The sequence below is a fragment of the Coffea eugenioides genome, chromosome 1, assembly GCF_003713205.1.
Source record: "Coffea eugenioides isolate CCC68of chromosome 1, Ceug_1.0, whole genome shotgun sequence".
NCBI lineage: Eukaryota > Viridiplantae > Streptophyta > Magnoliopsida > Gentianales > Rubiaceae > Coffea > Coffea eugenioides.
In genome coordinates, this window is record NC_040035.1 from 723,272 (window position 1) to 750,098 (window position 26,827).

General features: G+C 37.5%; 2 protein-coding genes across 5 annotated transcripts; one reads left to right on the forward strand and one right to left on the reverse strand.

The window, feature by feature from the left end:
* Window positions 1–193: 193 nt before the first annotated feature.
* Window positions 194–19,459, forward strand: LOC113761524 (calpain-type cysteine protease DEK1). Its single transcript, XM_027304550.1, has 32 exons — window positions 194–535; window positions 873–1,030; window positions 3,315–3,565; window positions 5,286–5,468; window positions 5,571–5,706; window positions 5,967–6,097; window positions 6,248–6,362; window positions 6,450–7,431; window positions 7,548–7,658; window positions 8,001–8,059; window positions 9,807–9,969; window positions 10,272–10,545; window positions 10,660–10,810; window positions 10,949–11,060; window positions 11,161–11,326; window positions 11,438–11,508; window positions 11,676–11,767; window positions 11,894–12,056; window positions 12,170–12,241; window positions 13,577–13,954; window positions 14,047–14,162; window positions 14,310–14,607; window positions 14,873–15,192; window positions 15,396–15,747; window positions 15,907–16,227; window positions 16,343–16,447; window positions 16,588–16,716; window positions 16,946–17,326; window positions 17,418–17,555; window positions 17,691–17,927; window positions 18,024–18,468; window positions 19,043–19,459. Exons 2-31 carry the CDS (start codon window positions 912–914, stop codon window positions 18,327–18,329), a joined length of 6,432 nt encoding a protein of 2,143 aa, XP_027160351.1. The 5' UTR covers window positions 194–535; window positions 873–911; the 3' UTR covers window positions 18,330–18,468; window positions 19,043–19,459.
* Window positions 19,460–20,089: 630 nt separating this feature from the next.
* LOC113775898 lies at window positions 20,090–22,601 on the reverse strand. 4 transcript variants are annotated; one of them, XM_027320948.1, is made up of 6 exons: window positions 22,442–22,601; window positions 22,274–22,334; window positions 21,797–22,131; window positions 20,872–21,157; window positions 20,660–20,737; window positions 20,090–20,543 (listed from the first exon to the last, which is right to left on the reverse strand). In XM_027320948.1, the coding sequence occupies exons 3-6, from the start codon at window positions 22,033–22,035 to the stop codon at window positions 20,493–20,495; spliced, it is 654 nt and encodes a 217-aa protein (XP_027176749.1). In that variant the 5' UTR covers window positions 22,036–22,131; window positions 22,274–22,334; window positions 22,442–22,601; the 3' UTR covers window positions 20,090–20,492. The 4 variants fall into 4 exon arrangements, with proteins under 4 accessions (XP_027176749.1, XP_027176773.1, XP_027176765.1 ...); XM_027320972.1 differs by having other exon boundaries at window positions 22,229–22,334; XM_027320964.1 differs by having other exon boundaries at window positions 22,274–22,346.
* Window positions 22,602–26,827: the final 4,226 nt, after the last annotated feature.

Here is a 26,827-nt window from a genome sequence, read left to right on the forward strand (position 1 = left end):
TAACATAAGTGAGGATAATTACATCAGCAGTCCTCCAGGGCAGGACAGGACAGGACAGGAGGTCTCACAGATCTTCTTACTATTATCCATTGAGCCTCAATTTTTCTTACCTTTACTCTTTTCTATTGTCTTCTCCAAACCTCTAACTTTTCTTTTTTTCTTTTTTGTTTTTACTTTACTGTGTGAACACACACATTTACACACACATAGGGTGGGAGTAGGGTTTAATTTCTCCATTGATTCTTGACCTGAAATGAAACAAGCCCGCATAATTTAGACTTCCAAGACTTGTTTTTTACTTGCTCCCCTTCCTCTCTCTAGACTTTCTCTGCCTAAATTCTTTGGAGCCCACTGGAGAAAACCCTAGCTTCAGTTTTTTTTTTTGCTTTTCTTTTTAGGCTCAATTATGGTTTTGGAATTATTAGCTTAAAAATCTTAACTTTTGGAGCTGGGATTTACCAAATAATGCTCCAAATTGTGCCTGCCCACCGAGAACTTTGGCCATGACCTGCTCATTTGAGTCCACTCCACTGAAGTAAGTAAATGGCTCTCAAGTTTTCATCTTTTTTTTTCTCCCCTTTCTTTCTTTTTGTTGAATTAGAATTGTCTGTGTTAATTTTGCTATGTTTCTTTAGCTTTTGGGCAGTTGGTGATGAAGATTTTTACTCCTTTCTGGTGCTAAAAAGTTTTGATCTTGATGTCTATGGGATGAGCAACAAGTAGCCAATTTAGCATTTTTATACTTATCCCTTTTTAAGGAAGCTTTTGATCAATTTTTTTCCCCTTTAATAGAAGTTTGGATTTTCATGTGAATGTTGAATTTTTGTCATTAAAATAGCTTCATATGTTTTTTTTTTTCCTGTTATTGGCAGTTGAGAGAGGAAAGGGTGTGTGGATTGTGGAAGGAGGGAATGGAGAGGAATGGGTTGATGTTGGCTTGTGTACTGTCCGGGACACTTTTCTCTGTTCTCAGTTCAGCTTCTTTTGCTATACTCTGGGCAGTCAATTGGCGTCCATGGCGTATTTATAGGTAATAATTGATCTAGTTTAAGTTTGGCATTTTCTCTTCAAATTTTTACTCTAGTAATTGCGTTCTTGATTCTTTGTGATCAAGTATTTATTATTGTTCCCTTTTCATTTGCTACTGTTAGTATGTAAAACCAAATGTACAATTATTGTTTGTGAGATATAGCTCGCCACGTGTTTAAAGTTAGCGGAAGACCGGTTTTTTGCTACATTGTGCCTAAGAAATACAAGTGAAACTTGAATTGCTGCCACTTACGGTTGCGCTCAGTTGAGTTATATTTTAGTAAATGTGGTCTTTTGGAAGTTGTTTATTACGCTGTAATAAATACCAGCTTGATTCTCTAATAGGCAAAGAAAAAATAACAGATCGTTGAGTGAACAGAAAAGGTGTGGAGGTTAGAACAGGAAATGCAAATAGATAGAGGTAGTAGACATTCTAATATAATGTTGCTATTCAATCGCTACAAATGTATCAATCTTGTGTTCGGTAAAGATTCCAATACCAAAACTCTGAACAGAAGAAACTTATATCTTGCACGTTCAAAATTGGTTGTCTGTCTAATCAGGGAGCCTGGGAGTCCACTATCTGGAAGTAAGATTCACTTCTAATACTTCATATTCATTTAAGCAGCATTTTTAAATGCTTTTCCAATGAGGCATTGGATAAAGATGTATGTGTTTCTCACTTGCTTATAAAGAACTTGGCTACCTTTTGCAAAATGGTGAATATAAGTGCTATAGTTTTCTTGCTGTATACACACTGGAGAGTTCGAGGGTCAGATATTAGTTATATTGCATTGTCTAGCGGTAGTTAATTATTGCTTATTCTCCTTTAGTCATGAATTTCTTCTTCAAAGTCTAGTTGGTGTTTATATTTCAAACGCACCTATTGAAGCAATTGGAATGAAAAAGGAGATGTTTTTATTGTAGAATGTTTGTTCATCTCACCAGGAAGGACATTTATATTAAGAATTTAACAGCAGTCCAGTTGGTTATCAGTTCATTGTAAAAAGGATTTGAGGTTGTTTTTCCTAGTTGCCTTCTTATATCAATTGTCTATATAATCGTAGATCATAATCCAGTTTGTCTATCTGGCTAGACTCGGAGAATTTTGGATTCACAGACTGCGATTGGTTCACAAGGACATATTCAACAGGATGCTGATAGCTTTTTAGAAGTGGTGTGATAATCATGTGGATAATGGTTAATTTTGTTTAGTCACTTAAGAAGCAAAAGGATAAGATTGGTTGTATCACGTTGTGACCTAACATCTTGTGGCAAAGGAAGGCACTCTGGGCAATTGTTTGGCTGAACTCAACGATAATAGCAGGGGTCTTTTAAATTTATGCCCTTTCTGAATTCTCAAAGCCACTCTATCCATTGCTGCTTAAGCTTTTTAATAATATAGGTTTTATTCTTATTGAAAAAGGCTGTAGTTAGATGGGGTTTTAATACATTTTGATGCTGGCATTGCTCCTCTGCCCTGTCTGTGTAGAGTTTCAAATTTTCAGATGAATATATCTCTCAGGTTTCTACAGCCCATGTTGAAGATGCTTGGCCTCTTGTATTTTTCACGGTATCAAACAGTGAAAGCACCAAAAATCTAATGTAGAGGCTGACTAATGTCATTGGTCTTCTGCCATGGCCATTTTTCTTTTCTTTGGTTTTAATTTGTCTTTTTATAGCTTTTGCTATTCCAATATTCTTTTCTGTCTACATTTTGTGGCTGACAACAGAATATTATTTTGCTTTCCTAAAAGGAAATCAGGTCATACAATTGCTAAGAAATTATCTCTTTAAGTGCACATAGAACGAACATTTGGTCCAAATCAATGCAGTAGAAAAGATTTGTCTGTACCTATCTGCTTGGACGTTTGTGTCAGAAATGCAACTTTCCGTTAATCTGACAACTTATTTTTGAAATATTTTAAAGTTGGAGTAAGATACCATCTCTTGAGATTTTGTAGGTAAAAATACTGTGTTTCCGATGATCTCTGACAGAATGCGAGCAATAGGTGTTTTACTAGCATTTATAATGGATTATGTTCAAGTTATTAGCATCCAGCTTGATCTATTCCCAGATTTACTTGAACTCCTAAGGAGTAGAAACTGCGTGATATCCTTAGGATTTCTGTTTTAAAAGCGCCTTATGTTGATTCTTTTGTGCATAGGCGCCATAGATTAGTTAGAAGTTGTGTACTGGTTCAATCTTTCACAAGTTGCTGAAATGAAAATGAGTTTCATGAGTGATTTAATTTTATGTACTTGTTAATTTTTTGCAATTTCAGTTGGATCTTCGCTAGAAAATGGCCTGGATTCTTGCAAGGGCCTCAGTTGGGAGTATTATGTGGTTTTCTATCCTTCTCTGCATGGATAATTGTCGTTTCTCCAGTTGCAGTGCTCATTTTGTGGGGATGCTGGTTGATTTTGATACTTGGTCGAGATATAATTGGTTTGGCTGTAATAATGGCTGGTATTGCTCTTCTGTTAGCTTTCTACGCAATAATGCTTTGGTGGAGGACACAATGGCAAAGCTCAAGTATGTAATATGTTGGTTTTATTATTTATTTCATGAAAAATTATTACCTTGATTGTATTATTTAGTACAAGACAACTTACAAATTTTTGTATGTGTACAAGTTTTAAAGAATAATCAGGTTGAAACTCTCTAATTGATGAAGCGCATTACGAAGAAACAAAAAAACTAATTATTTTTTGGCAGACTCGTGCATTTTTTTTTCTCAAGTTAGTTGACTATAATTCTATAGCTTTTTAATCTTATCAGCATGATTTACACTTTACATGCTGACAACTCAATCATGCAGACTTCTGCACGTTCAGTTTTGCTGATCCGTCCAAAATAATGGTTTGCTTTTAAATCAAGGCTATTTAAAATATGTAGAACACAACATTGCTTGAACTTCTTTTTATTTATGAATTCATCTGGTTACTTGTATATTGGATGTCATGTGTCCTTGTCCCCCAAAAAGTGGTAAAAGGAATGAGATTTTACAACTAGATTCTGGAGAAGTTCTCTGTTTAACTGATATGTGTTTTAATGGGAAAGGTCTTCCGTTTTGTTAAAGGGTTGTTGGGGAATTGTTATAGTAGTGCACACCTTTTTTATTTTATTTTATTTTTTTTAAATGTCAGAATTTCATTGAAAAAGTTGGCTGAGTTAGCTTTAAACGTTCCACGTACATTTGCAGAATCAGACAACTTTTTTCTCTTGACATACGAGTACATGTGGTTATAAGTAGCATCAACAGGGTGAATACATTTGATTTGACTTGACATTATTTGAAGGTATAAGCCATCCAGTAGGGGTGTGGGGCAGCTATCAGACACGGTCTTTCTTTTTTGAAGGCCATACTTCATCTTCCACTTAACAAATTCCTACACTGTTGAATAGAGCTTCTGTGAGTGATGCAAGTTACGTTTGGTTGACTACCTCGGAAGCAGAGTCTTCTTTACCTTGCAAGTGATGAAGCTAGGGGTCAAGAACATATATCATGAGACAAATTACATGGATAAAGGAAGGGTTAAAAAAAATGAAAATATAGGAAATGAGGGGCATGTAAAACCAATAGTCTTATTATTATGTATATTTGGTGGTACCAAGCTGATAATCACTTTGAATACCAAGTAAAGGAGTCTGTTATCTTTTCCTCCAGATATGTCATTTTTTATGTTTTAAGTTTGACTTTTTCATCCAAATTCCACAGCATTTATGCATTTAATTGGATGATTTCAGTACAAAATATTCTTGTAATGGTTCTCCGTGGAACCATGTTATCTCTAAACACATCTTTTAGTAAAGAATATATCCTTCTGATGTCCAGAGTCCAAAAAATAGCCTTCCAGTTGTTATAGCTCTTCTAGTTTGTTGACTTAAGGCCTCCACAGGCTGCTGTGCATTTGAACTGTGATTTTTTATGTAAAATACGTGTCATAAGAGTCTCATGTCTTCTGACTTACATTATAACCACTTTCAGTTGCCTGTGAAGCTTTTTACAGTGCTCTAAATACTCATTTTAGATCATGGAGCTTATCATCCTTTTTAGAATGGAACTTTTTCTTGATTTCAGGAAATGGTAATGCAGGGTTTTCCTTCTTGTTCTTGTCAACAAAATGGCATTCGTTGCTTTATGTTTATGTTTTATCTTTGTAATTTAGCAATGATATGTGCTAATCATTAAACTTCGTCCTTGTGAAAAAGGGATTGGCTGACATACTGGAATTGATGCCTATTTTTGCAGGAGCAGTTGCTGCTTTTCTTCTTCTAGCGGTTGGTTTGCTTTGTGCATATGAACTCTGTGCAGTGTATGTTACTGCCGGTGCTAGAGCATCAGAACGCTATTCACCTTCAGGCTTTTTCTTTGGTGTCTCAGCAATTGCCCTGGCTATCAATATGCTGTTTATATGTAGAATGGTCTTCAATGGTATGTTTTGCCACGTGTCTGAATAGTTTGATATATTTCTTCCTAACTCTTTAATTCCTCTGTCCTGCTACTTATAGATTCTTATACTATTGACTTTGACAGGCAATGGCTTGAATGTGGATGAATATGTGCGGAAGGCATATAAATTTGCTTACTCAGATTGTATTGAAGTCGGCCCTGTGGCATGCTTACAGGAACCACCAGATCCCAATGAGTTATATCCTCGGCAATCTAGGAGGCAAGTTCAAATATGTTATGCACTGTAGAGATTCTGTTGATTACATTTCAGTTCATTTAAGTTTGTATCTTGGCTTAAAGAAATGATGTCCTTCTATATATTCGTTAAATAATTCAAATGGATGCATGGTGTTTTGAATTTGCATTGAGGTCTTTAATGCGTTAACTGGTGATTATCAGATTCTTTTTCTATGTTGTGTTATCTTTACCTGTTAGAAGTCTTAGAGTAACCCATATTTTTGTGTTTTCTTGTCTATGCAGGGCCTTGCATCTTGGGCTTCTATATGTTGGCTCACTTCTTGTGCTTTTTGTATATTCTGTCTTATATGGTCTAACTGCTAAGCAGTCACACTGGCTTGGAGCTATTACGTCAGCTGCTGTGATCATTCTTGGTACATCAGCTTTCTGAATCTTGCTGTTGCTTCTTCTTTTGACTCTCTCTCTGTATTTGTCTGCTGGTTTCTTTGGCAAGTTGCAGGTAATAAATGTTAAATTGCTCAGCTGTATGTCATCTCTTACTATTACTTTTTAACTCCTGTCAGATTGGAACATGGGGGCATGCTTATATGGTTTTCAGCTTCTTAAAAGCCGTGTTGCAGTACTTTTTGTTGCTGGCACTGCTCGTGTCTTCCTGATATGCTTTGGGGTTCATTACTGGTTTGTATAACATTTGTTGCTTGGCAAATCTCATAGAAAGCACAATCCGCTTTGTGGTTTCAATGTTTTGTACACATTTTTTTACAGGTATCTAGGACACTGTGTGAGCTATGCAGTTGTAGCATCTGTTCTACTTGGTGCTGCTGTTTCACGGCATTTTTCAGTCACAAATCCATTAGCTGCTAGAAGAGATGCATTGCAGAGCACTGTAATTCGCCTCCGAGAGGGTTTTCGGAAAAAAGAACAAAACAGTTCATCTAGCTCTTCTGATGGCTGCGGTTCAAGTGTCAAACGAAGCAGTAGTGCCGATGCTGGCCACCTTGGTAACAGTGCAGGTCCTTGCCCTGGTGATACTAGTGGTTGGAATAATGTTGAGGGGATCAATAGTGATAAGAGCATAGATAGTGGACGACCCAGTTTAGTATTACATAGCAGTTCGTGTCGTTCGGTAGTTCAAGAACCTGAAGTAGGCTTAATGAATGCTGATAGAAATTATGACTACAATAACTCTTTGGTAGTGTGTTCTAGCAGTGGCCTGGAAAGCCAAGTTTGCGAGTCTAGTGCATCAACTTCTATCAATCAGCAAGCCCTGGAGTTGAATTTGGATCTCTCTTTCCAGGAGAAGCTTTGTGACCCAAGAATTGCCTCTATGTTGAAAAAGAGAGTAAGACAAGGGGAACATGAAATTACTAGCTTATTGCAAAATAAAGGACTAGATCCTAATTTTGCTATGATGCTAAAGGAAAATGGGTTGGACCCAATGATCCTTGCACTGCTTCAGAGGAGTAGTTTGGATGCAGATAGAGACCATCGTGACAATACCGATGTGACAATAATTGAGACAAACAGTGCTGGCAACGTGCTGCCAAATCAAATTTCATTTTCAGAAGAACTCAGACTCAGAGGATTGGAGAAGTGGCTTCAATTCTGCAGACTAATTCTGCACCACATAGCAGGTACACCAGAACGAGCATGGGTCCTCTTCAGCTTAGTATTCATCCTTGAGACTGTCATTGTGGCCGTCTTTCGCCCAAAGCCAGTTAGACTCATAAATGCCAATCATCAACAGGTTAGATTGCTGCTACTTCCAAGAGCTTGCTTTATTATCAGTGCTATCTTTACCTATATGTTGTTGACATGTTTCTGGACATACTAATCAATTACGAGTTTGGTTGACAACTATAGTTTGAATTTGGCTGTGCGGTGCTGCTTTTGTCTCCTGTTGTCTGTGCAATCATGGCATTTCTTCGGTCACTTCAAGCTGAAGAGTTGGTCATGACATCAAAACCACGGAAGGTGCATATGATTTAATTTTGTTGTTTCAAGGGGTTTTCTTACCATTTAGGGCATTGCATTGCTGGATAGTATCATATCTAGTGCAGACCTTTTTGTGCCTATTACCTAGCGAATTAAAATATGCATCTTTGTAACTATGCTTGCCTTTTCAATCTAGTGATAGTGATAAAAAAAATTGTGCCTGCATCTATATTTCTTCTGCTCGCTGTCTGTTGCATAGCTTTGGCAGCATATACATTTTCATTTGAGCAATCAATAAGTTTGCTGTTTCTTCTGCACTGAGGTTTTAAATGTTTTCCCAGATTGTTTTAAGGAATAGTATTTTTCCTCTTTTCTCTGCAGTATGGCTTTATTGCTTGGATGCTGAGTACTTGTGTTGGTTTGCTGCTTTCCTTCTTGAGGTATAAACCCACTATGTTGCAGTATGGTACTGTTTTTTAAATTGAATGAGTTGCATATTTGATATTGCATAACTTTTTATGAATCATGAGTTGCATATTTAATTTTTTTCCTCTTCAAACTTGATGAGTTTCTGATTTTCACATGATTAATTTTGGTCAGACAATTGTGTTTATGAGATTGTCTTCTATCCGTTTTTCTGTGTCCTGATGTTAAAATGGAGCTGCTCTTTGTGGTTCTAAATTTCATAAATATGGCTAATTGTACTTTAGTCAGAGCACAAAATGTAACAAAGTTGCTCATTACATGTTGCATCAAGACGTTTCCTAACACAGCTTTTGACCCTTACTGAGGTATGTTTTGGGTCTAAAGATTCTGAGGAGATTTTTAATTATTTTACTGCATTGTACTTAGGAAGCGTCCCTGGGCAGTAACAAAAAATGTAGTATAAGTGTGATTCTGCACTGCAGGATTTGAAATGGGTACCAGGTGTTGGACTCTGAGAATCTGTAACATATTCAAATTTGTTTCACTAGCCAGTTAACATGGCAACTCTGACTATAAGAGAACACCTGAATTTGCTAAAAGAAAGACAATTTAGAGAAGTGAGAAGTGGCTTAACCTCAAAAATGATACAAAGCAGTTACAATGTTTATTTATGACTTGAGCAATATTATAAACTTTGACTAATTAGCTGAGTAGTCCCCTAGTAAGCCTGACCAACTCATTTGGGTTGGGTGATTCTTATTCTGTAGTTGTTTGAAAGTAGAGATTCTTGTATATCATTAGGAACCAAAGAATATGAAAAATGTAATATTTTTTGAAAAAGAATTTGAAAGGTTTTTCTCAAGCTTTCTTCGCATATTTCATGCACAACCGAATATTGAAGCACCAAAAAGTGTAAATTGAGTCGGAATGTAGTTGAGGAAAGCTAAATAAAAAGAAACAAAATTCCAGAAAGCTTAATTATAATAAAAGTGGGAAACTCTTGTCAACTGCTTTGCTTGTCTTAATCATGCCTGGGTGATCTTCTCCTTTCCATAATTTAGTAATGGACTAGACCACCTAACATAATCATCTATTTATATCTACTTGTATATAGAGTAAACTGCAGAATAAAAGTTGAGTGACAGGTCTCTGGCCTAGAATTGACTCAACCAATCTCTTGAGATAATGATTGGGATGGCAGTATAGTAGAAAATATTTCACAAACATCTCCTCCCTCCCTCTCTTCTTTGTATCAGCCTTAGGACCCAAGGGCATAATGAAGTCAAAGCATCATTTTTCATGGGGAATGTATCTTTGAAATGATTTATGGACTTTATACAAGATGTTACTGAACTGCTGTTCATGATTCTAGCACATATCTCTGATTTGCTCAAGGTAGAGTTGTAAAATAGGTAAAAAGTTATAATCTCAGTAGATTGTTGTAAATTTTGGGTTAATGAAAGCAAACTTAAAAGGATCTATTTTTGTTTCATATCGCATTGCTAAAAGTAAATATTTGATTTGCATTTGTTAAAATTTATCTTTCATGCCTATTGCATGTCTTTGACTAGAAAGATTTCTTTTGTCATGCTTATAGAATGTTAATCTATTTGTACTTGGATCAAATCTGAATTTAGAATTATCTAAATTGTTCAAATGGAACTCTGGCTTCTTTCTTTTGTTCCTTTTCCTTTGTGGTGATGCAGTTGTAATTCCAATCATGAATGTTATTTGAACATTTTATTAACGTCTGTTCTTCAGCAAGTCGTCGGTTCTTCTTGGATTGTCTTTGACGGTACCTCTCATGGTGGCATGCCTGTCTATTGCCTTTCCTATATGGGTTCGCAACGGTTACCAGTTTTGGGTCTCCAGAGTTGATAATGCTGGTCATACAGGCACTCATCAGATTTTGGGAATGAAAGAGGTCTAGTCTTTTGCCTATTTGAATTTCTGTTTATGTTTTCCAGCAATTTGTTGTCCAATAAGAAGAAGAATTTGCTTAATCATTACAGAAGTGTAAGTAATGGTTGTTTCCTGCCTATTGTGTAGCATCTTGATGTGAGACTCGACTTTACTCTTATGTTCTACTTTTTGAATGATAATACACGCAATGATGGAAGTTGGTATCATTTGTTGAAAATGGCCTTATTGGAGATTGTCTGCTCTATTTTCTATTTCATTTTGTAGGTCTAAATTTAGAGTAACAACTTAATTATGCTTTTGCAGGGTGTTGTTCTTTTGATCTGCATTGCCTTGTTTGCTGGGTCTGTACTAGCTCTGGGTGCTATAGTATCTGCAAAGCCATTGGATGTTTTAGGCTACACTGGGTGGACTGGTGGAGAGAACAGCGGCACAACACCTTATACTTCATCTGTATACCTTGGCTGGGCAATGGCTTCGGCGATTGCTTTGCTGATTACTGGTACATTGCCAATTGTTTCATGGTTTGCAACTTACCAGTTCTCGCTCTCATCTGCTATATGCATTGGTACATTTGCTGGTAATGTCTTCATTGTCCTCTATGACTCTTTGTTCTCAATATGTTTTTTTCTCCCACTCTATATTGCTATTCTATTTCTTGTTAACATGTTTGTTTCTGTTCTTATGTTTATAGCTGTGCTTGTGGCTTTTTGTGGTGCATCCTACTTGGAGGTTGTAAGTTCCAGCGATGACCATGTTCCAACAAAGGCTGATTTCCTTGCTGCCCTGCTTCCATTAATTTGTATTCCTGCACTGTTGTCACTTTGTTCTGGTTTACTCAAGTGGTATGTAATTCTTTAACTCTGAGCAACAGACCTTACTAAGCTTGATTTGTTATAGCATTCCCTGATATTGGCATCTACACGAGTAAGTGAAAGTTAAGATTTGAATAAACTGGTATCTGCTACAAACCTCATTTGCAGGAAAGATGATAATTGGAAACTTTCACGAGGTGCTTATGCATTTATCTTCATTGGTCTTCTTCTATTGCTTGGTGCAATTTCAGCCATTATTGTAACAGTTAAACCATGGACGGTAAGTGAGCATAACATGGTATTGTTTCTTGCAGGTTTTCACCTTCTTGCATGTGCATAACATCTTTTTTTTTTTTGGTTACTTTCGGGTATTGCTTCAGATAGGGGCGGCATTTCTTCTAGTTCTCCTCCTCCTTGTGTTGGCTATTGGTGTTATACACTATTGGGCTACAAATAATTTTTATTTGACAAGGGCGCAGATGTTATTTGTATGTTTCCTTGCATTCCTTTTGGCCCTGGCAGCATTTATAGTTGGATGGTTTCAAGGTAAAGACTCATTTCCATTTATCCCTGAGGAAGATCAGGCTTTATTACTACTGTTTAATCTTTTATCCTGACTTTGGGCTCTTCCTTTTTATCTTTGTTTCATTATTTCAGAGAAAGCTTTTGTAGGTGCCTCTGTTGGTTACTTCTCATTTCTTTTCCTTCTGGCTGGAAGGGCGTTGACCGTGAGTAAATTCTCATTATGGAATTCCAGATTGACGCATGCTATTCAATTTCACTTTCTCTTGCAAATCAGGGCTTTATCTATGCTGAAATGCATTTACTCTTCACTTCTAGATATTTTTCCGAATTAATTATTCTGGTACTAATTTCTTTTTCCTTTTGTTTAAAGGTGCTGCTTTCACCTCCTATAGTCGTTTATTCGCCAAGGGTATTACCTGTGTATATTTATGATGCGCATGCAGATTCTGGGAAAAATGTCAGGTATGATAAAGTATCTTCATTTTTGACATCAATTGGCCACTAATAATTTTGATTTCCTTCATATTTCTCCCAAAAATTGGCCTGTTTTGTATTTTACATGCGGCGGTGTTGTGGCTAAATTCACAGTGCTGCATTTCTTCTGCTTTATGGAATTGCACTGGCTATTGAGGGCTGGGGCGTTGTTGCTAGTTTGAAGATATATCCTCCCTTTGCTGGTGCTGCGGTTTCGGCTATTACACTTGTTGTGGCTTTTGGATTTGCTGTCTCTCGACCATGTTTAACTCTTGAGGTTTGCGCATTAAATCACAAATCTGATATGCATCCAACTAATTTTATCTTTGTATTGGTTTTCTTTCAATGTGCTCTTCCCTATTCATTGTCTGACACAACCTTTATAATCAGATGGTGGAAGATGCTGTTCACTTCCTCAGCAAGGAAACTGTAGTGCAGGCAATTGCTCGATCTGCTACTAAGGTGCTTTGCTTCTCTTCAGGCCCATTTTGTTGTAAATCCATACAGAATCCTGGGAATGTGCAACTCTAGTGGTCAAATGCTACTCACCATTATCTCCTTGGTCTTCCTTCTGATTCTGCGCTCTACAGTTTTCATACCCTTTTTGGATTAAGGAGCTGCAGTATTTCACTTGGTTATACTTTCTGAACATTCTAAAATGCAGTTATTCTGTTTTGTCACAAATTGCATAATGTGGGGACTGATCTTAAAGAAGGGTGGTTGGATTAGATTTTAGAGGATGTGGAAAATCACCTACTTCAGCAAACTTATGATAAACATGCACTGAAGTTTTCATCAATTATTTTGCTATGCGAACTACTCCGTGTCTGCTAAGCCTTGTCTTTTTAGACAGGAAAATACACAGACACACAGAGTGTGTCCACATTAATGGGTTTGGAAATGTGGATCTTTAATGCAATTCAGGCTATATCATCAGTATTTGTTTACAGTTATTCATGCTAAAGCATGAATCATAAATCTTGATACTTTTTGTTGCATTTTAAGATTCTATCTAATTATCCTCCTCTAGATTGGTAAGAGATGTGAGACTTGCAAGATATTGATCTGGATTGTGTTTGTTGGGATTGCTTGAATGGTAATCATGAGTGCTAGTTGTCTGGTGTGCTTCTATTGTTGAGCTAGTACAGTGTGTGTGTCATAGTTGGTAAGGGATCAGACCATGTGATTACTAGCAGTGTTAAGACTAGGAGCACCTTAATTCTAATTTATGGTGGCCAAAAGGCAGGAGAGGCTGTATGATCTTAAATATCGTTTGGACATTGATATGCACAAGAGATTGTTAAATAGGCTCATCTTCACTTGAGTGGATTACAACTTGTTCTCTCTGGCAAAAGTTTTAGGGTCATCCCTTTAGGCAGTCAACGTAACATTGTTTAAATTTTTGGAATAAATTTTCCTTGTGTTATCTAGAGCACAGTGTATTTTGGATAATAATTAGAGTCATTTTTCTTAATTGCAGTGATATTCTTATTTGGCAGGAGTATGGATCATTACTTTTCCTATGCAGTCATGTTTTTTCTGGTTAAAATAATTTTGTAATTTTTAATTGTGCAAGACTTTTGCTAGAAATTTGCTGTTTCAAAGTTGAAGTTGTTTAACTCATGGCAAGACTTTTGTAATTTCTAATTGTGCAAAACTTTTGCACGACTTTTTCTCATGGCATTTTAACCATATGAAGTTTGAGTTGTTTTTTGTGGCGTAATAGGCAAAAAGTGTTTGTTGTATAGCTTGTTCTTGCACTAGTCGTGATCTGAGATACTTGCATTCTTTATGCAGACCAGAAATGCGTTATCTGGAACTTACTCTGCTCCACAGAGGTCTGCCAGTTCAGCTGCCCTTTTGGTAGGAGATCCTACTGCAACACGGGATAGGGCTGGCAATTTTGTGCTTCCTAGAGCCGATGTCATGAAATTGAGAGACCGTTTGAGAAATGAAGAGCTGATTGCAGGATCATTCTTCCGTAGGCTAAGAAACAGGAGGATACTGAGGCATGATGCAGCCAGTGATATAGGACACAGAAGAGAAATGTGCGCACATGCCCGAATTCTAGCTTTGGAAGAGGCAATTGATACTGAGTGGGTCTATATGTGGGACAAGTTTGGTGGTTATTTGCTTCTTTTGCTTGGTTTGACTGCCAAGGCTGAGCGAGTGCAGGTGATTTTTATAAGTGGCTAGAATGCTTAATTTTCAAGGTTATATGCTTATTTTTGCTTTTCTAAATCCTGTCTTTTCTCCTTGTCTTTCAGGATGAAGTTCGCCTAAGACTTTTCCTTGACAGCATAGGATTTTCAGATTTAACTGCAAAGAAGATTAAGAAATGGCTTCCAGAAGACCGTAGACAATTTGAAATCATACAGGAGAGGTAAATCCTTCCTTTTTCAGCAGGTTATATGCTTCTAATCTTTCCAGCAGAGTTATATCCAGTATTATCTCTTCAAGGCCTGATTTATACATAAAGCCATAATAATCCTAGTAATTTTGTAAATATACCTTGTTTTGACATGTGCAGTTATATAAGAGAGAAGGAGATGGAAGAGGAAATGTTAATGCAGAGACGTGAAGAGGAAGGGAGGGGTAAAGAAAGGAGGAAAGCTCTTCTGGAAAAGGAAGAACGGAAATGGAAGGAGATAGAGGCTACTCTTTTGTCATCAATTCCTAACGCTGGGAATAGGGAGGCAGCTGCCATGGCAGTTGCTGTGCGTGCTGTAGGAGGTGATTCTGTCCTTGATGATTCTTTTGCACGTGAAAGAGTCTCAAGCATTGCACGTCGCATACGGGCAGCTCAATTATCCCGTCGGGCACTTCAGGTTGTCATTTTTTTCTACATGTACTAGTATCTTGTTGTTTAGACAATATCAGTTATATCTTTGGTGTCTACAATAATCCTCATCCTTTTTGTCGTTGATAAGTTGAAGAGGATTTTGTTCCTTTGTTTTATCTGTGTGCTTGTTATATGTATTGAATGCTTTGGTAAAGCGGCCTGGTCTTTGATTATTTTGCTGATACTACTGAATAGAAATTGCTGATTGAATATGGTTTTTAATTTTTTTTCTGTATATTGTGGTATAACAGACGAAAATTACTGGTGCTGTTTGCGTTCTTGATGATGAACCCACAACAAGTGGCAGACACTGCGGCCAGATTGATCTTACCCTTTGTCAGAGTCAAAAAGTTAGCTTTTCTGTTACTGTGATGATACAGCCTGAGTCTGGGCCAATATGTCTCTTGGGAACTGAATTTCAGAAGAAACTGTGCTGGGAAATTCTTGTGGCTGGTTCAGAACAAGGCATTGAAGCTGGTCAAGTTGGGCTTAGATTGATTACTAAAGGTGATAGACAAAGTACTGTGGCAAAGGAGTGGAATATAGGTGCTGCAAGTATTGCAGATGGAAGGTATGTATCTCTGCAAATGGCTCCGTCTCCATTGTTTTTTTTTTTATTCTTTTGGGCACCCTTTTCTTGGCGTGGTTTTTTGTTTTGGGGGGGGGGGGGGGGAGGTGCTTTGAATTGACTTTTGAAACTGAAGTTTACATCATTACAAATGCTTTTCTGCTTTGCCTGGACTTTCCTTCTTACTATGAAACATTGTGTTGCAGGTGGCACATTGTAACAATCACCATTGACGCTGATTTAGGTGAAGTGAATTGCTTTTTAGATGGTAATTTTGATGGCTACCAGGCAGGACTACCGCTCTCTGTGGGAAATGGTATATGGGAGGATGGAACAGAAGTTTGGGTGGGCATTAGACCACCCATAGACATGGATGCTTTTGGGAGGTCAGATAGTGAAGGAGCTGAATCCAAAATGCACATAATGGATGTTTTCCTCTGGGGAAGGTGTTTGACTGAAGATGAGATTGCTGCGCTTGCTACTGCTATGGGTTCCGCTGACTACAACACAATTGATCTTCCTGATGATAATTGGCAATGGGCTGATTCTCCTTCCAGGGTCTGATATTTTGTTATATTGCTTCATACTTGTCTATTCAAATTTTCTATTCCTAATATCTTCTAATGTAACACCATTCTCTGTGTTTTATCTTTGTTAATTTGTTAATTGATGATTTTAACCACTCTGCTGAGTTCTCTCTTGATGTTCTTGTCTCAGGTTGATGAATGGGAGAGTGATCCTGCAGATGTGGATCTTTATGATAGGGATGACGTAGATTGGGATGGGCAATACTCAAGTGGGAGGAAGAGGAGGTCAGACCGTGATGGGGTTGTAGTGGATGTGGATTCCTTTACTAGGAGATTGAGGAAACATAGGACGGAGACCCATGAGGAAATCAATCAGCGGATGCTTTCAGTTGAGTTAGCTGTCAAAGAAGCTCTCTTGGCAAGGGGAGAGTCACAATTTACAGATCAAGAGTTTCCTCCTCATGATCGTTCCTTGTTTGTCGATCCTGATAATCCCCTTTTGAAGTTGCAGGCAACTTCTCTCTCTCTCTCTCATGCGCAGCTTCTTCTTTCTCTCTCTCTCCCTCTCTCTCTCTCTCTCTCTCTCTCTCTCTCTCCCTCTTAAATTACCAAACTTTGTTCTTTAGGTTGTGTCTGAGTGGATGAGGCCCACTGATATTGTGAGGGAGAAGCAGCTGGACTCTCGACCATGCCTATTCTCAGGAGCTGCGAATCCCTCAGATGTTTGTCAGGTATGAAGGAAATTTGTGAGTGCAAGTAATCCTTCTATATCCCTCCCCTTTCAAGGAAAACACACAAACATGTGCATCTTGTTTATTGAACGTGTTTAGCTCTTAGTCTCCATGCCGTATGACTAAGTTTGTTTGGACAGGGCCGACTGGGTGATTGTTGGTTTTTGAGTGCTGTTGCTGTGTTAGCCGAGGTTTCGCAGGTGTCAAAAGTTATAATTACACCAGAGTACAATGATGAAGGGATCTATACAGTTCGCTTCTGTATTCAGGTAATGTCACTTTTTGTTGTTGATCTAGTTTGGCCTTTTTGCTACCTTTTGTGATAAAACCTTGGTGATTATTTCATGGGACATAAAACTTATAGCAAGTATCTTTATCATGCACAGAATGGTGATACTCCAATCGTCCACCTGACCACTTGTTACATGTGTATCACTTTTCAATTCCCGACCTTTATTAACCATGAATGTTTCTTTGTTCTTGTTTCTTTAATTTCAGGGGGAATGGGTTCCTGTTGTGGTGGATGACTGGATTCCATGTGAATCACCAGGTAAACCTGCATTTGCCACCAGCAGGAAGCTGAATGAGTTATGGGTATCTATATTGGAAAAGGCATATGCAAAGCTTCATGGTTCATATGAAGCATTAGAAGGAGGGCTTGTTCAGGATGCTCTTGTGGACCTCACTGGAGGTGCTGGCGAAGAGATTGACATGAGAAGTGCTGAAGCTCAGATTGATCTTGCAAGTGGAAGGCTATGGTCACAATTGTTACGCTTCAAACAAGAGGGCTTCTTATTAGGTGCTGGTAGCCCTTCAGGGTCAGATGTGCATGTGTCTTCAAGTGGAATTGTTCAGGGGCATGCTTACTCAATATTGCAGGTATTAGTCAACTACCTTGTAGATGAAGATTCTTTTGGTACCAGTCAAAACCAATTGTAATGTAGTTCGTTCTATTTAACTTATTCCTCAGGTACGAGAAGTAGATGGCCACAAGCTTGTTCAGATCCGGAATCCATGGGCAAGTGAGGTTGAATGGAATGGCCCTTGGTCTGATTCATCATCAGAGTGGACTGATAGGATGAAGCACAAACTCAAGCACGTCCCACAGGTGAGCCCTTACTCTATTTAACATTATCAGTTTGTCATGAGATTTTTGGTTGGTTTGCACATATGTCGCTGCATACATACGAAAGCCTTAGATTTTTTTCGATGAAAATTGGTCATGTCATTTTCCTTCAAACAGGCAAAAGATGGTATATTCTGGATGTCTTGGCAAGACTTTCAGATACACTTTAGATCAATATATGTTTGTCGTGTCTACCCGCCAGAGATGCGTTATTCTGTCCATGGCCAGTGGCGAGGTTATAGTGCTGGTGGCTGCCAGGATTATGATACGTGGCATCAAAACCCACAATTCCGATTAAGGGCCACTGGGCCTGATGCATCATTTCCCATACATGTATTCATCACCTTAACTCAGGTGCAGTTTATATTTTCCTTTTTGATTTTTGGAGGTCATGATAAGTTGTCTTTTGTTGGCTGAAGGCAAACTGACCTTCTGCATGGCTATCTTTAGGGTGTGAGCTTCTCAAGAACAACAGCTGGCTTCAGGAATTATCAGTCTAGCCATGATTCGATGATGTTCTATATTGGGATGAGGATACTGAAGACTCGTGGTCGTCGTGCTGCTTATAATATTTACTTGCATGAATCAGTCGGTGGTACAGATTATGTAAATTCCCGGGAAATTTCTTGTGAAATGGTTCTTGATCCTGATCCAAAGGGTTACACTATAGTGCCGACAACAATTCATCCAGGAGAAGAGGCACCTTTTGTCCTTTCAGTGTTCACGAAAGCCTCAATCACCCTTGAAGCCTTATAGCATGCAATGACTACCCTTGGGTGTTTTTGTATACTTTTGGGTTCAGAGCTCATGTGAAATGATTGGCATTCTGGCTTTGAGAATGTCCACAATTGTGAGCTGGCAGAAAGAAGTCAAAAATGGTGGTGGATTGCATATGGTAATTTTCTTACAATGAACATATATGTCCTTTGTCCTTTCTCCTCAGATTTTTGGTAAACAGATACTTCTTCCTTTTTACTGGTTACTACTGCCCTTGAGGGAGCCCCAGATTGCACTAGTAGTTCTTGTTTTCTCAGCTTCACTGATTATTTGCTATCCTGATTGTTATAATTCTATAGCCGCCTTGTTTGTTCCTTTTTCTACTCCTAAAGTATCAGAAACTGACATAAGATGGTTTTGGGGGAACAGAAAAAGAAGGATTTGGTTGATTAGAATAGGTTGAGGACTTTCAGGTTCCCATGCTTGTGTCTCCTTTGCTGTTGTTTTAATATTTGTAGTTTGTTTCTTTACAAAATTTGTGCTCATTTATCTTTTGATTTGTCCTTCTCTTTGGCCTGTATTGATGTAAGAAACAGTAGCAAGTTTCACCAAAGCTTACTTGTCTTTCTACATTATTCAGCATACATAAGCTAAACCATATAAAGCATTGTAGCAGCATAGTGAAATTGTTTTGTGGACATTTATTATGTCTTTAAAGTTTATCTGAAATTTCCGTGTGATTCTGATTTCAGCTGGATCGACGGCGGCTTGTGATTCAGTCTTTGGATTGTTAAAGCTTGCTTTCAACTTGTGGATTCTGCTTGGGCTGCAATTTATTGGATTAATACTATCAGCTCTGCTTTTCTGCTTGAGATTTGATCTGCTGAATTGAGTGAGGGGAGGGTCCTTGGGGATCAGGAAATGTAAATGGGTAGATGTTGTAAGAATATAGAATCTAATCATGTAAATGAGGTTTAGTGGAAGAATTGCCAAAAGAGATAGGGAATTAGGTATATGTTGTTAAAGGATAACTGCTGAGGAGCAACGTGGCTGAATTCGGTTTGGGGATTCTGCTGCAATTTTGGAAATTGCTTGATAGGTAACATGAATTGTACATAAATCTTTTTTCCTTGCTATGGAAATGGAACCTCCCCATTTATATTCTTTTATCTATAAGAGTCCTTTTATTGGTAGAAATCAATGGCAGTCATGCTATTTGTTTGTTTGTGTGGAGTGGAAATTGCATTCTTTCTTTAGCTAATCTTGTTGCATTCTTCCTTTAGCTAATATTGTTGCACTCTCTCTATCTCATCTTGTCACATTGGGTGGACAAGAAAATTTGGGTGCTGATGGGGGTTCTAGTCTTCTAGACTTGCATCTCTGTGTCATCTACCTCTCCGGATGGAAACAAGATATGATTTTTAGATTCCAAGCAAAAGAGAAAAAAAATGGTTATTTTGCAGAATTCTCCTTGTCTCCATCAGGAGTCAGTACCCGAGGGAAAAGAATTGATGGCATGTTTTAAGGGTCTTGGAATATAATAAAAGTACGTATATATGTTGCCTGATAGGTGCTGTCTGTGGCCTATGAGGGATGGCACCAGAAACTGCCTCCCAACATTTAAAGAGCTCTTTATTATTGTAGTCTCCTCTTTGTCATAACTTTTGTTTTTCCAAGATCCATCCTGAAGAGAGCAAGCCCCATTCCCAGTCCCCACCCACCACATTGGATCAAGTCAAAACCTAACTTCTTATCCTTCCCATTGATCAGTAATTAGGGTAGTAATTAAGTACCTAGTAGAATGTAGCAACAGACAAGTTTTGATTGCTGTGAAAGATATTGGGAAGAGGTCAACAACAGCTGTGGAGATGACCCTTCAGCATATTGAAGAGAAAAAAAAAAGGTGCTGGCTGTATTTGTACAGGGATGAGGAAGGGAAGATCCACAACCATTCATGATTCACCCGCCTCGAAATGAAGAAGAAACAGCATTCTACCATCATCAAAGGTTCAACAAAAGAGCATCAAAGTTTTCATTTCCCATTAATACAATGCAATCCGCCACCTCTGCTCTGCCAATTTCTTTTACAGCCTTGAAACAATTCATTGATTGGTCTCTTTGGGTCACCCTCACTCCTGCTGCTGCTAGTGTAGTAGCACTTTCACAATTCAAAATTCAAAGTTGGAACAAGAATTTCAAGAATCATTCGGAATCGCTTTCCATGCTTCCCATGGCCTTCAGTCCCCTAGGTTTCTGCTCAAAATGAATGCAGACACAGGAGGTCAATTAAGCTTTTTCGAAAACAAGTTAGTAGTACTTTACTGGAAGAAAGATGGAAGAATAGGGAAAATGCAAATACTAGTACCTACCTTTTTAGAAGTCTTCTTCTCTCTGACTTCATACCGCTCTTGGCACAGTTCTGACAACCACGTACCAGGACTCACCAACTGCGCAGTCATGAGGGAGATCTTTCCAGTTAGAAAAAAGCAATGCTAGCAAAATCAAGAGGATCCCAGATAAGAACATACAACTAAATTTTGTTGAATTCAGAATTTACCATGAATGCATAAAAGGAACTTACGAGCAAAGTTTTCTGTATTAGCTTGGCCCTTTTCTTAGGTCTTTGAGGCAGTTTACACCCTTTCATAGCCATAAAATCTTCCTCTTTCTCTTTATTTGAGAGTGTTACTAGTAGTTTTGGCCAAACAAACTTTTTCTTCTCCTCCTTAGCATCCACAAACATCTTATGATTCTCGTCCAAACCAACCGATCCCCTCGTCGTGTAATACCGGTCTTCTTTCTCAGGAGACAATGACATTGATGCCTTGCGATTCTCGTTGCCATTGGATCTACTCATTCCTAAATCCCTGTGTCAACAGAAAACCACCCAAAACTAAGCCCTTCCTAGTTTTGTGACTGAAAAGAATTTTAGTTTCCAGACAGATTCCTCAAAATGATTTTGGTTGGTGAGAGAAGACGAGACCTTACATTTGCACTCAAGTTGGTTACCATCTGAAGCAACTTATCCTTTTTATCATGTCACTTTACCTCACCAATCATGAGCATAATTCCCAAAGAGAGTTTGCACTCAACAAAACCTAATTGGATGTCCTCACTTTATCTTTATTGCAACGCTGGTTTAGAAATTAGGATGTCATCCAACAACCAAAACACTGATCTACTAAAGTTTAGCAACCAAATTCCTAATCAATTTGAGCACTGCAGCATTTCTAGATTCATTCCTTTCCCATGAACCATATCATATCAAAACCAGAAATTTCCCTCTATAATTGATTAACACCACAGAAAACACACACATGACAAAAAATCTAAAATAAGTTCTGAAAATACAGTGCCACAGCACACAAAATAATGTTCGATCAAGATCTCGACTTTTTTTTTGTTCCCCCTTCAAGGAGAACTCAACCTTAGTATAGGACAACAAAAAATGTTTATCCTAATAGGATGTAATTAAAGACAAGAAATCTGATACACACAGTTGTTACCTGTTGTTGATGCGATGGGGAGAAGGAAGAGGAGGAAGAGAAGCATTATGCTGAGGTTGTGCTTCTTTGTTGTTGTTGTTACAGCTATCAGCAAAGCGAGATGTGATTTTCTTCTTGACCACAACAGCACCATCTGATTTTCCATTGATGGAAGTTGACGCTGCTGATGATGAGTTGTTCTTGTCTTTGACCTTCACACATCTCAGCCTCTTCCTATTTCCCCACTGTAATCTATCCATCTCTCTCTCTGTATTCGTGGTATTTTATTTTCTTCTCAGCAGCAATCCCTTTTGCCCCTTTCTAATAATGGATAGATGTATCTGCACTAGCAACACCTGCAAGAAACAGAACCCACCACCAATCTACCATGAGACGTTTAAAAACCAATATTGGCATATATTTGCATAGAGAGAGGAGGACCCATGAACATACCCGAGAGCACAAAGATGTAAGGTAGAATTAAAATACAGCACCCACCTCAGGATCTGTAAATACACTTGCAAACGATGTCCCGAACACCTAAAATGAAGGCCCCCTCCTGCATTGGAGTCTTCCATTAGAGATACAATCAGACTGCAAAAAATACAATCTCAGAGCACAAAAAGTAAAGAAAAAATAAAATTGAGGAAGGAGGAGGATACTTACATACAAGGAACAGAAACTGAGAAAGATGGGATTTTGGTCGTGGGAAGTTGCAACAAATTGCATATAGATACCAGGTGGTGGTGGCTGGGGTGTTTTTAAGTGTTGTTTTTGTGGAATAGCTAAGAGAGAAACAGAAGATGTGTTTTGAGGTTTCTTGGCTTGTTTTTGTATCCTAAGACTTTTTAAGTTTTAACTGCTGGCTTTGTTTGAAACTTGGATGTTACTCTCACCAGCCACCACTCTCACTCTGCCTTTTTTTCTCCTCTTTTCTTTCCTTTTACTACTAATTCTCTACCCTACTGACTACTGACTACTACTACATCAATGAATTATACACAAAGCAGAACTCCAAAGCTATTCCTTTTAGTCTTTTAGGCCCAATCAATAATCTTCTCTGCCTCTTTTCTCCTCTTTTTTTTTTTGTTTTGTTTTGTTGGTTGTGGGTGTTATCCTCAGAGACAGAGTGGTGGAGTTATGATTTGTGTCAATTGGGGTGTGGTATTTTTCTTCCTTTGACATGTGCTCCATATTCATATTGGTGGTCTGCCTGATGAGAAGAGAAGAGAAAGTAGTGGCACTAGCAACTAGCAAGTAGTAGTAATAACTTCTACTAAGTCACACTCTCCATCATTTTCCTTATATAATAATAATAATGTTTGTCTATAGTACTCTATATACCATGTGGTTTTTTGTTTTGGGTGTGAAAAAGAAAAAAGAATAAATCATATATACACTGATGGTGTATACACACTATCACGATTAAATATACGATACATATGCAAAATTTGAATTTCAAATTCAAATTTAAATTATGTGTTATGCATCTAATGATAAAAACGTGTATACCGTTAGTGTATAGAAAATTAATCCAAGAAAAAAAAATGATTATTGGTGTTTGTCTTTCAAAATAGGGGTAAGAAAGATTTGATCCCTTTTTTTATTTCTTTTTTTTTTGGGGACGGAGAAGGAGTAAATCTGGACGGACGTTGGGGTGTTTAATGAAGGGTTGGATGCGATTTCCCTCCAACTGCGTGCCGCCCCCATGCCCCTGGAGCGTCTGACAGTTTTGGGACTTCTTGGACTTTGCTCACCTGACTCTCACGTGCTACTTTTTTTCTTTTCTTTCTTTTTCTTTGACTCTTTCCTTCAATTATTCTTGGGCCCAAAATTTGTGTATTCGTATTATTATTTACTATAGATGGTTTCCAAAAAAACACACACACACACACACAAATGAAAAGAAAAAGCAGCTTATAGGGGGGATGAGTTGCATTTTGGTTTTGTTGAGGGGCACACCTGACATTAAGCCCATGAAATAAATAAAGGGAAATATTATTTACACTTGCATTTTTGTTAATCACACTCTCACTATCATTTTAATCATATAATTTTCATTTATCAGACTGTAAGATAAAACAAATGACGAGAGTGCAGATAACAAAAAATGGGGCGTAACTAACATTTTTTTTTGAAATAATTATTGATTTAATAATAGTAATAGATGTAGGAGTAATAAAAGTCCAGTGCAAAAATTGATTGGTCTTTAATATTAGTCTTTGCTTTCCTTCAAAAAAAAAAAAAAGTATTTGTCTTTGCTGCAGAAAATCCAAGTAGGAGTAGTAATTATTAATTAAAAGAAAAGCTCTTGACAATCAGGAGAGTCCAAGGCAAAAGAATGTCACCACCGCCAAGTAGTACTGCTACAGAAAGCTACTTGACGCGTCTGCTGACAAAAGTTACTACGGCTACTTAGTGTTGGATTCATGTTCAGAGGATTTGAAAGCCCATTAGATGCCTCCACGTCCTCTTCCCAGGAGTTTGATGATCTGCAGAAAAAGGGTAAAAGATTCATCATTGGGACCCAAGTAAAAGATTCATGTGGTATGATGTGTTAAATGAGCAAATTTTCTTGTTGCTCGTAGTATTCCTTCTTGTGTTGGGGTGTGAAGCTATTTGAGAGAGAGTATGCAAACGTAACCAAATCCATTGCAAAAGAACTACACAGACAGCAGAATTTGAAGCATGCAACAAGGGAACTCGCAGACGGTGCTATCCGAGAGTGTGCAATGGGTAGACAAACTTGAGTCTGCAGCTTGCCTGCAATCAGAAGTGTCAAAATGGGAGATTTGGACGGGTTGAAATGGGTAGTGGATATGAGTGAATCAATTCATTTATACTCATTTAATTAGATTACCCATTTATAATCCATTCATTTTAACTTTTTGTAAACTCATTCAAATTCATTTTTGTGAACTAAATTATTAATTTATACCACCCTTTATACCTATCATTAGTTTTAAATATTTACTTATAATGTTCAGTAAGCCTAATTATCAATTTTTTTTTTCATCCATGCTCCATGTCGCAAGTTAACAAGCTACGAGAAAATGAGCACGTTAACAAGCTACAAGAAACTAAAATGATAAGATAAAACTAACAAAATAATAATATTAAATGAAACAAAAGTAGTCAACACAATGACGAAATGAAGAATCTAGAAAAAAAAAATCAAGTAGGGTATCTATTTGCGTCAACAATGCATCAAATATTTGCTAATATTGAAAAATAAAACATTCCACTATATACAAGGTTTTCAGCAATATTAACACATGAAAGTCTCTAACAACGAGTTCAATAATCAAACGCGGGTCTCAAATTTCTTCTACATCGGTGGGCGAAGAGAGGAGGTTTGGAAAAAAAATAATTTTAAATAGATTAATTGAGTTTGATGAGTTACCCAATTATACCCATTTAATAAATGAGTAGCCCATTATTAAATGCATATAATTGAGTAATCCATTTACACTCATATATAGAAACTTAAAACACCCATATCTTCAGGTATTCATGAATGAATATGAATAAATTTAGTTAAATGTATTTATTTACCACCTGCAATGAGGAGTAAAACTTCGAAACCTCTGGATTTTTTCAGGAGTCTGGACTCTGCGTTGTTGATGATGATTATTGATTACGATCCATTCCAAGAAGCAATCGAATGTATAGCCCTTTCTTATACACGTCAGTATTTACGGGCCCTAACTGACCCATGATGTATTCATATCCAAAGCCCATATACATCTAACATCATAATGAACCATGCAGCTGCCCCCCTCCCAGCCTATTCTGAGTTATATGACTACTTAGTTGACTACTACACAACTTGCTGTTTAATCCATAATTAACAAAAAAAAAAAAAAAATACTAGTTATCTCAACTCCTCTCCTCCCGTTCAACCCAAAAAAAAATAAAAATCTTTTTTTTTTTTAATATTTAATGGAAATGAAAATCCTGAACCGGAACATCTCATTTACACTCCCTCTCTTAATACCACTCAACCTATCCCTCCCTCTGATTGCAAATTCAGAGGAGTCTGTAGTCTATTAACAAAAATAAAAGAAAAATAAAGAAAATAGATGAATATTTTTTGGGTGTGTGTGTGTGTTAACTTCCCAACCCACCAAATACTACAAACAAAGGTAATGATGCTTTTCATAAATAAATAAATAATTCAAAATTGGAAAGGCAGAAAGCCCAACTTAAGTACTTTTGGTCTTCTTGATTATCAAATACTAAACCCTATCAGTAGTAGGTAAACCAATTCCCCACTTGAAAAGATTTGTGCCAGCTTCTGTATTTGCACATCTCTACTAGCTACTACAAGAAAAGTGAACGCACGCCACCAAAAGTTGAAAGCGAAGGCTTTATTTTTTTTTTCTAGGACACGATAGATCTACGCTTACTCGGAGAGGGTTGAACCACCACTGATCCAAACAGGTGTATATGCACCCGCTGATGATATTTCCAGGAAAACTTGGATTTTTAGAATGTAGGTAAGGGGATTTGATCTCTTGACCTGCACCCAAGTAAAGTTTTAAAACTCTTTTGGCAGAGCAGTTAATTATCAAATTACATATGTATGCTTAACCTTCATCAAGTGGCCGTTTGGGTCCAAATTAAAGGTCATCAAGTTCAAGAAATTTCAACTTTTTAGTTGCAATTAACACTATAGTATCGGTCGAGTGGTTCTAATATGGATTGACATGAGGTCAAATTGTAATTACAGTAATATGTAATATTTCAATTCATGGCTAATAATTAATTATTTACCACGAATTTTCTCTACCATGCATGCATAGCTTGCATGAGATTCTACGTTGAGCTGATTAATTCATAATCAATATAGTTCCTCCTGTGTTTTCATTACTACTATTTTCTTTCATGCACCAAGTGCTTTAATTAATTAAGCTATATATCAACCGTCCATCCATAGTCCATAAATGGCATCCGTAATCATGTCATTACCTTCTAATTTCTCGTGTTCAATAATAAGCAGCATGTACGGGTTGTCTGTCAATTAAAAAGAACTATTACGTACTAATTACT

What these genes read in the sequence shown, in the direction of transcription:
- LOC113761524 (XM_027304550.1), top strand. Translation starts at nt 912, where the DNA reads ATGGAGAGGAATGGGTTGATGTTGGCTTGTGTACTGTCCGGGACACTT. An exon ending in ATGCATTGGTACATTTGCTG is followed by an intron (nt 10,546 to 10,659) that starts GTAATGTCTTCA and finishes TTATGTTTATAG; the next exon opens with CTGTGCTTGTGGCTTTTTGT. An exon ending in ATCCCTCAGATGTTTGTCAG is followed by an intron (nt 16,448 to 16,587) that starts GTATGAAGGAAA and finishes TTGTTTGGACAG; the next exon opens with GGCCGACTGGGTGATTGTTG.
- LOC113775898 (XM_027320948.1), bottom strand. Translation starts at nt 22,035, where the DNA reads ATGGATAGATTACAGTGGGGAAATAGGAAGAGGCTGAGATGTGTGAAG. An exon ending in CCCCATCGCATCAACAACAG is followed by an intron (nt 21,158 to 21,796) that starts GTAACAACTGTG and finishes CTGTTGACACAG; the next exon opens with GGATTTAGGAATGAGTAGAT. An exon ending in TAATACAGAAAACTTTGCTC is followed by an intron (nt 20,738 to 20,871) that starts GTAAGTTCCTTT and finishes ATGACTGCGCAG; the next exon opens with TTGGTGAGTCCTGGTACGTG.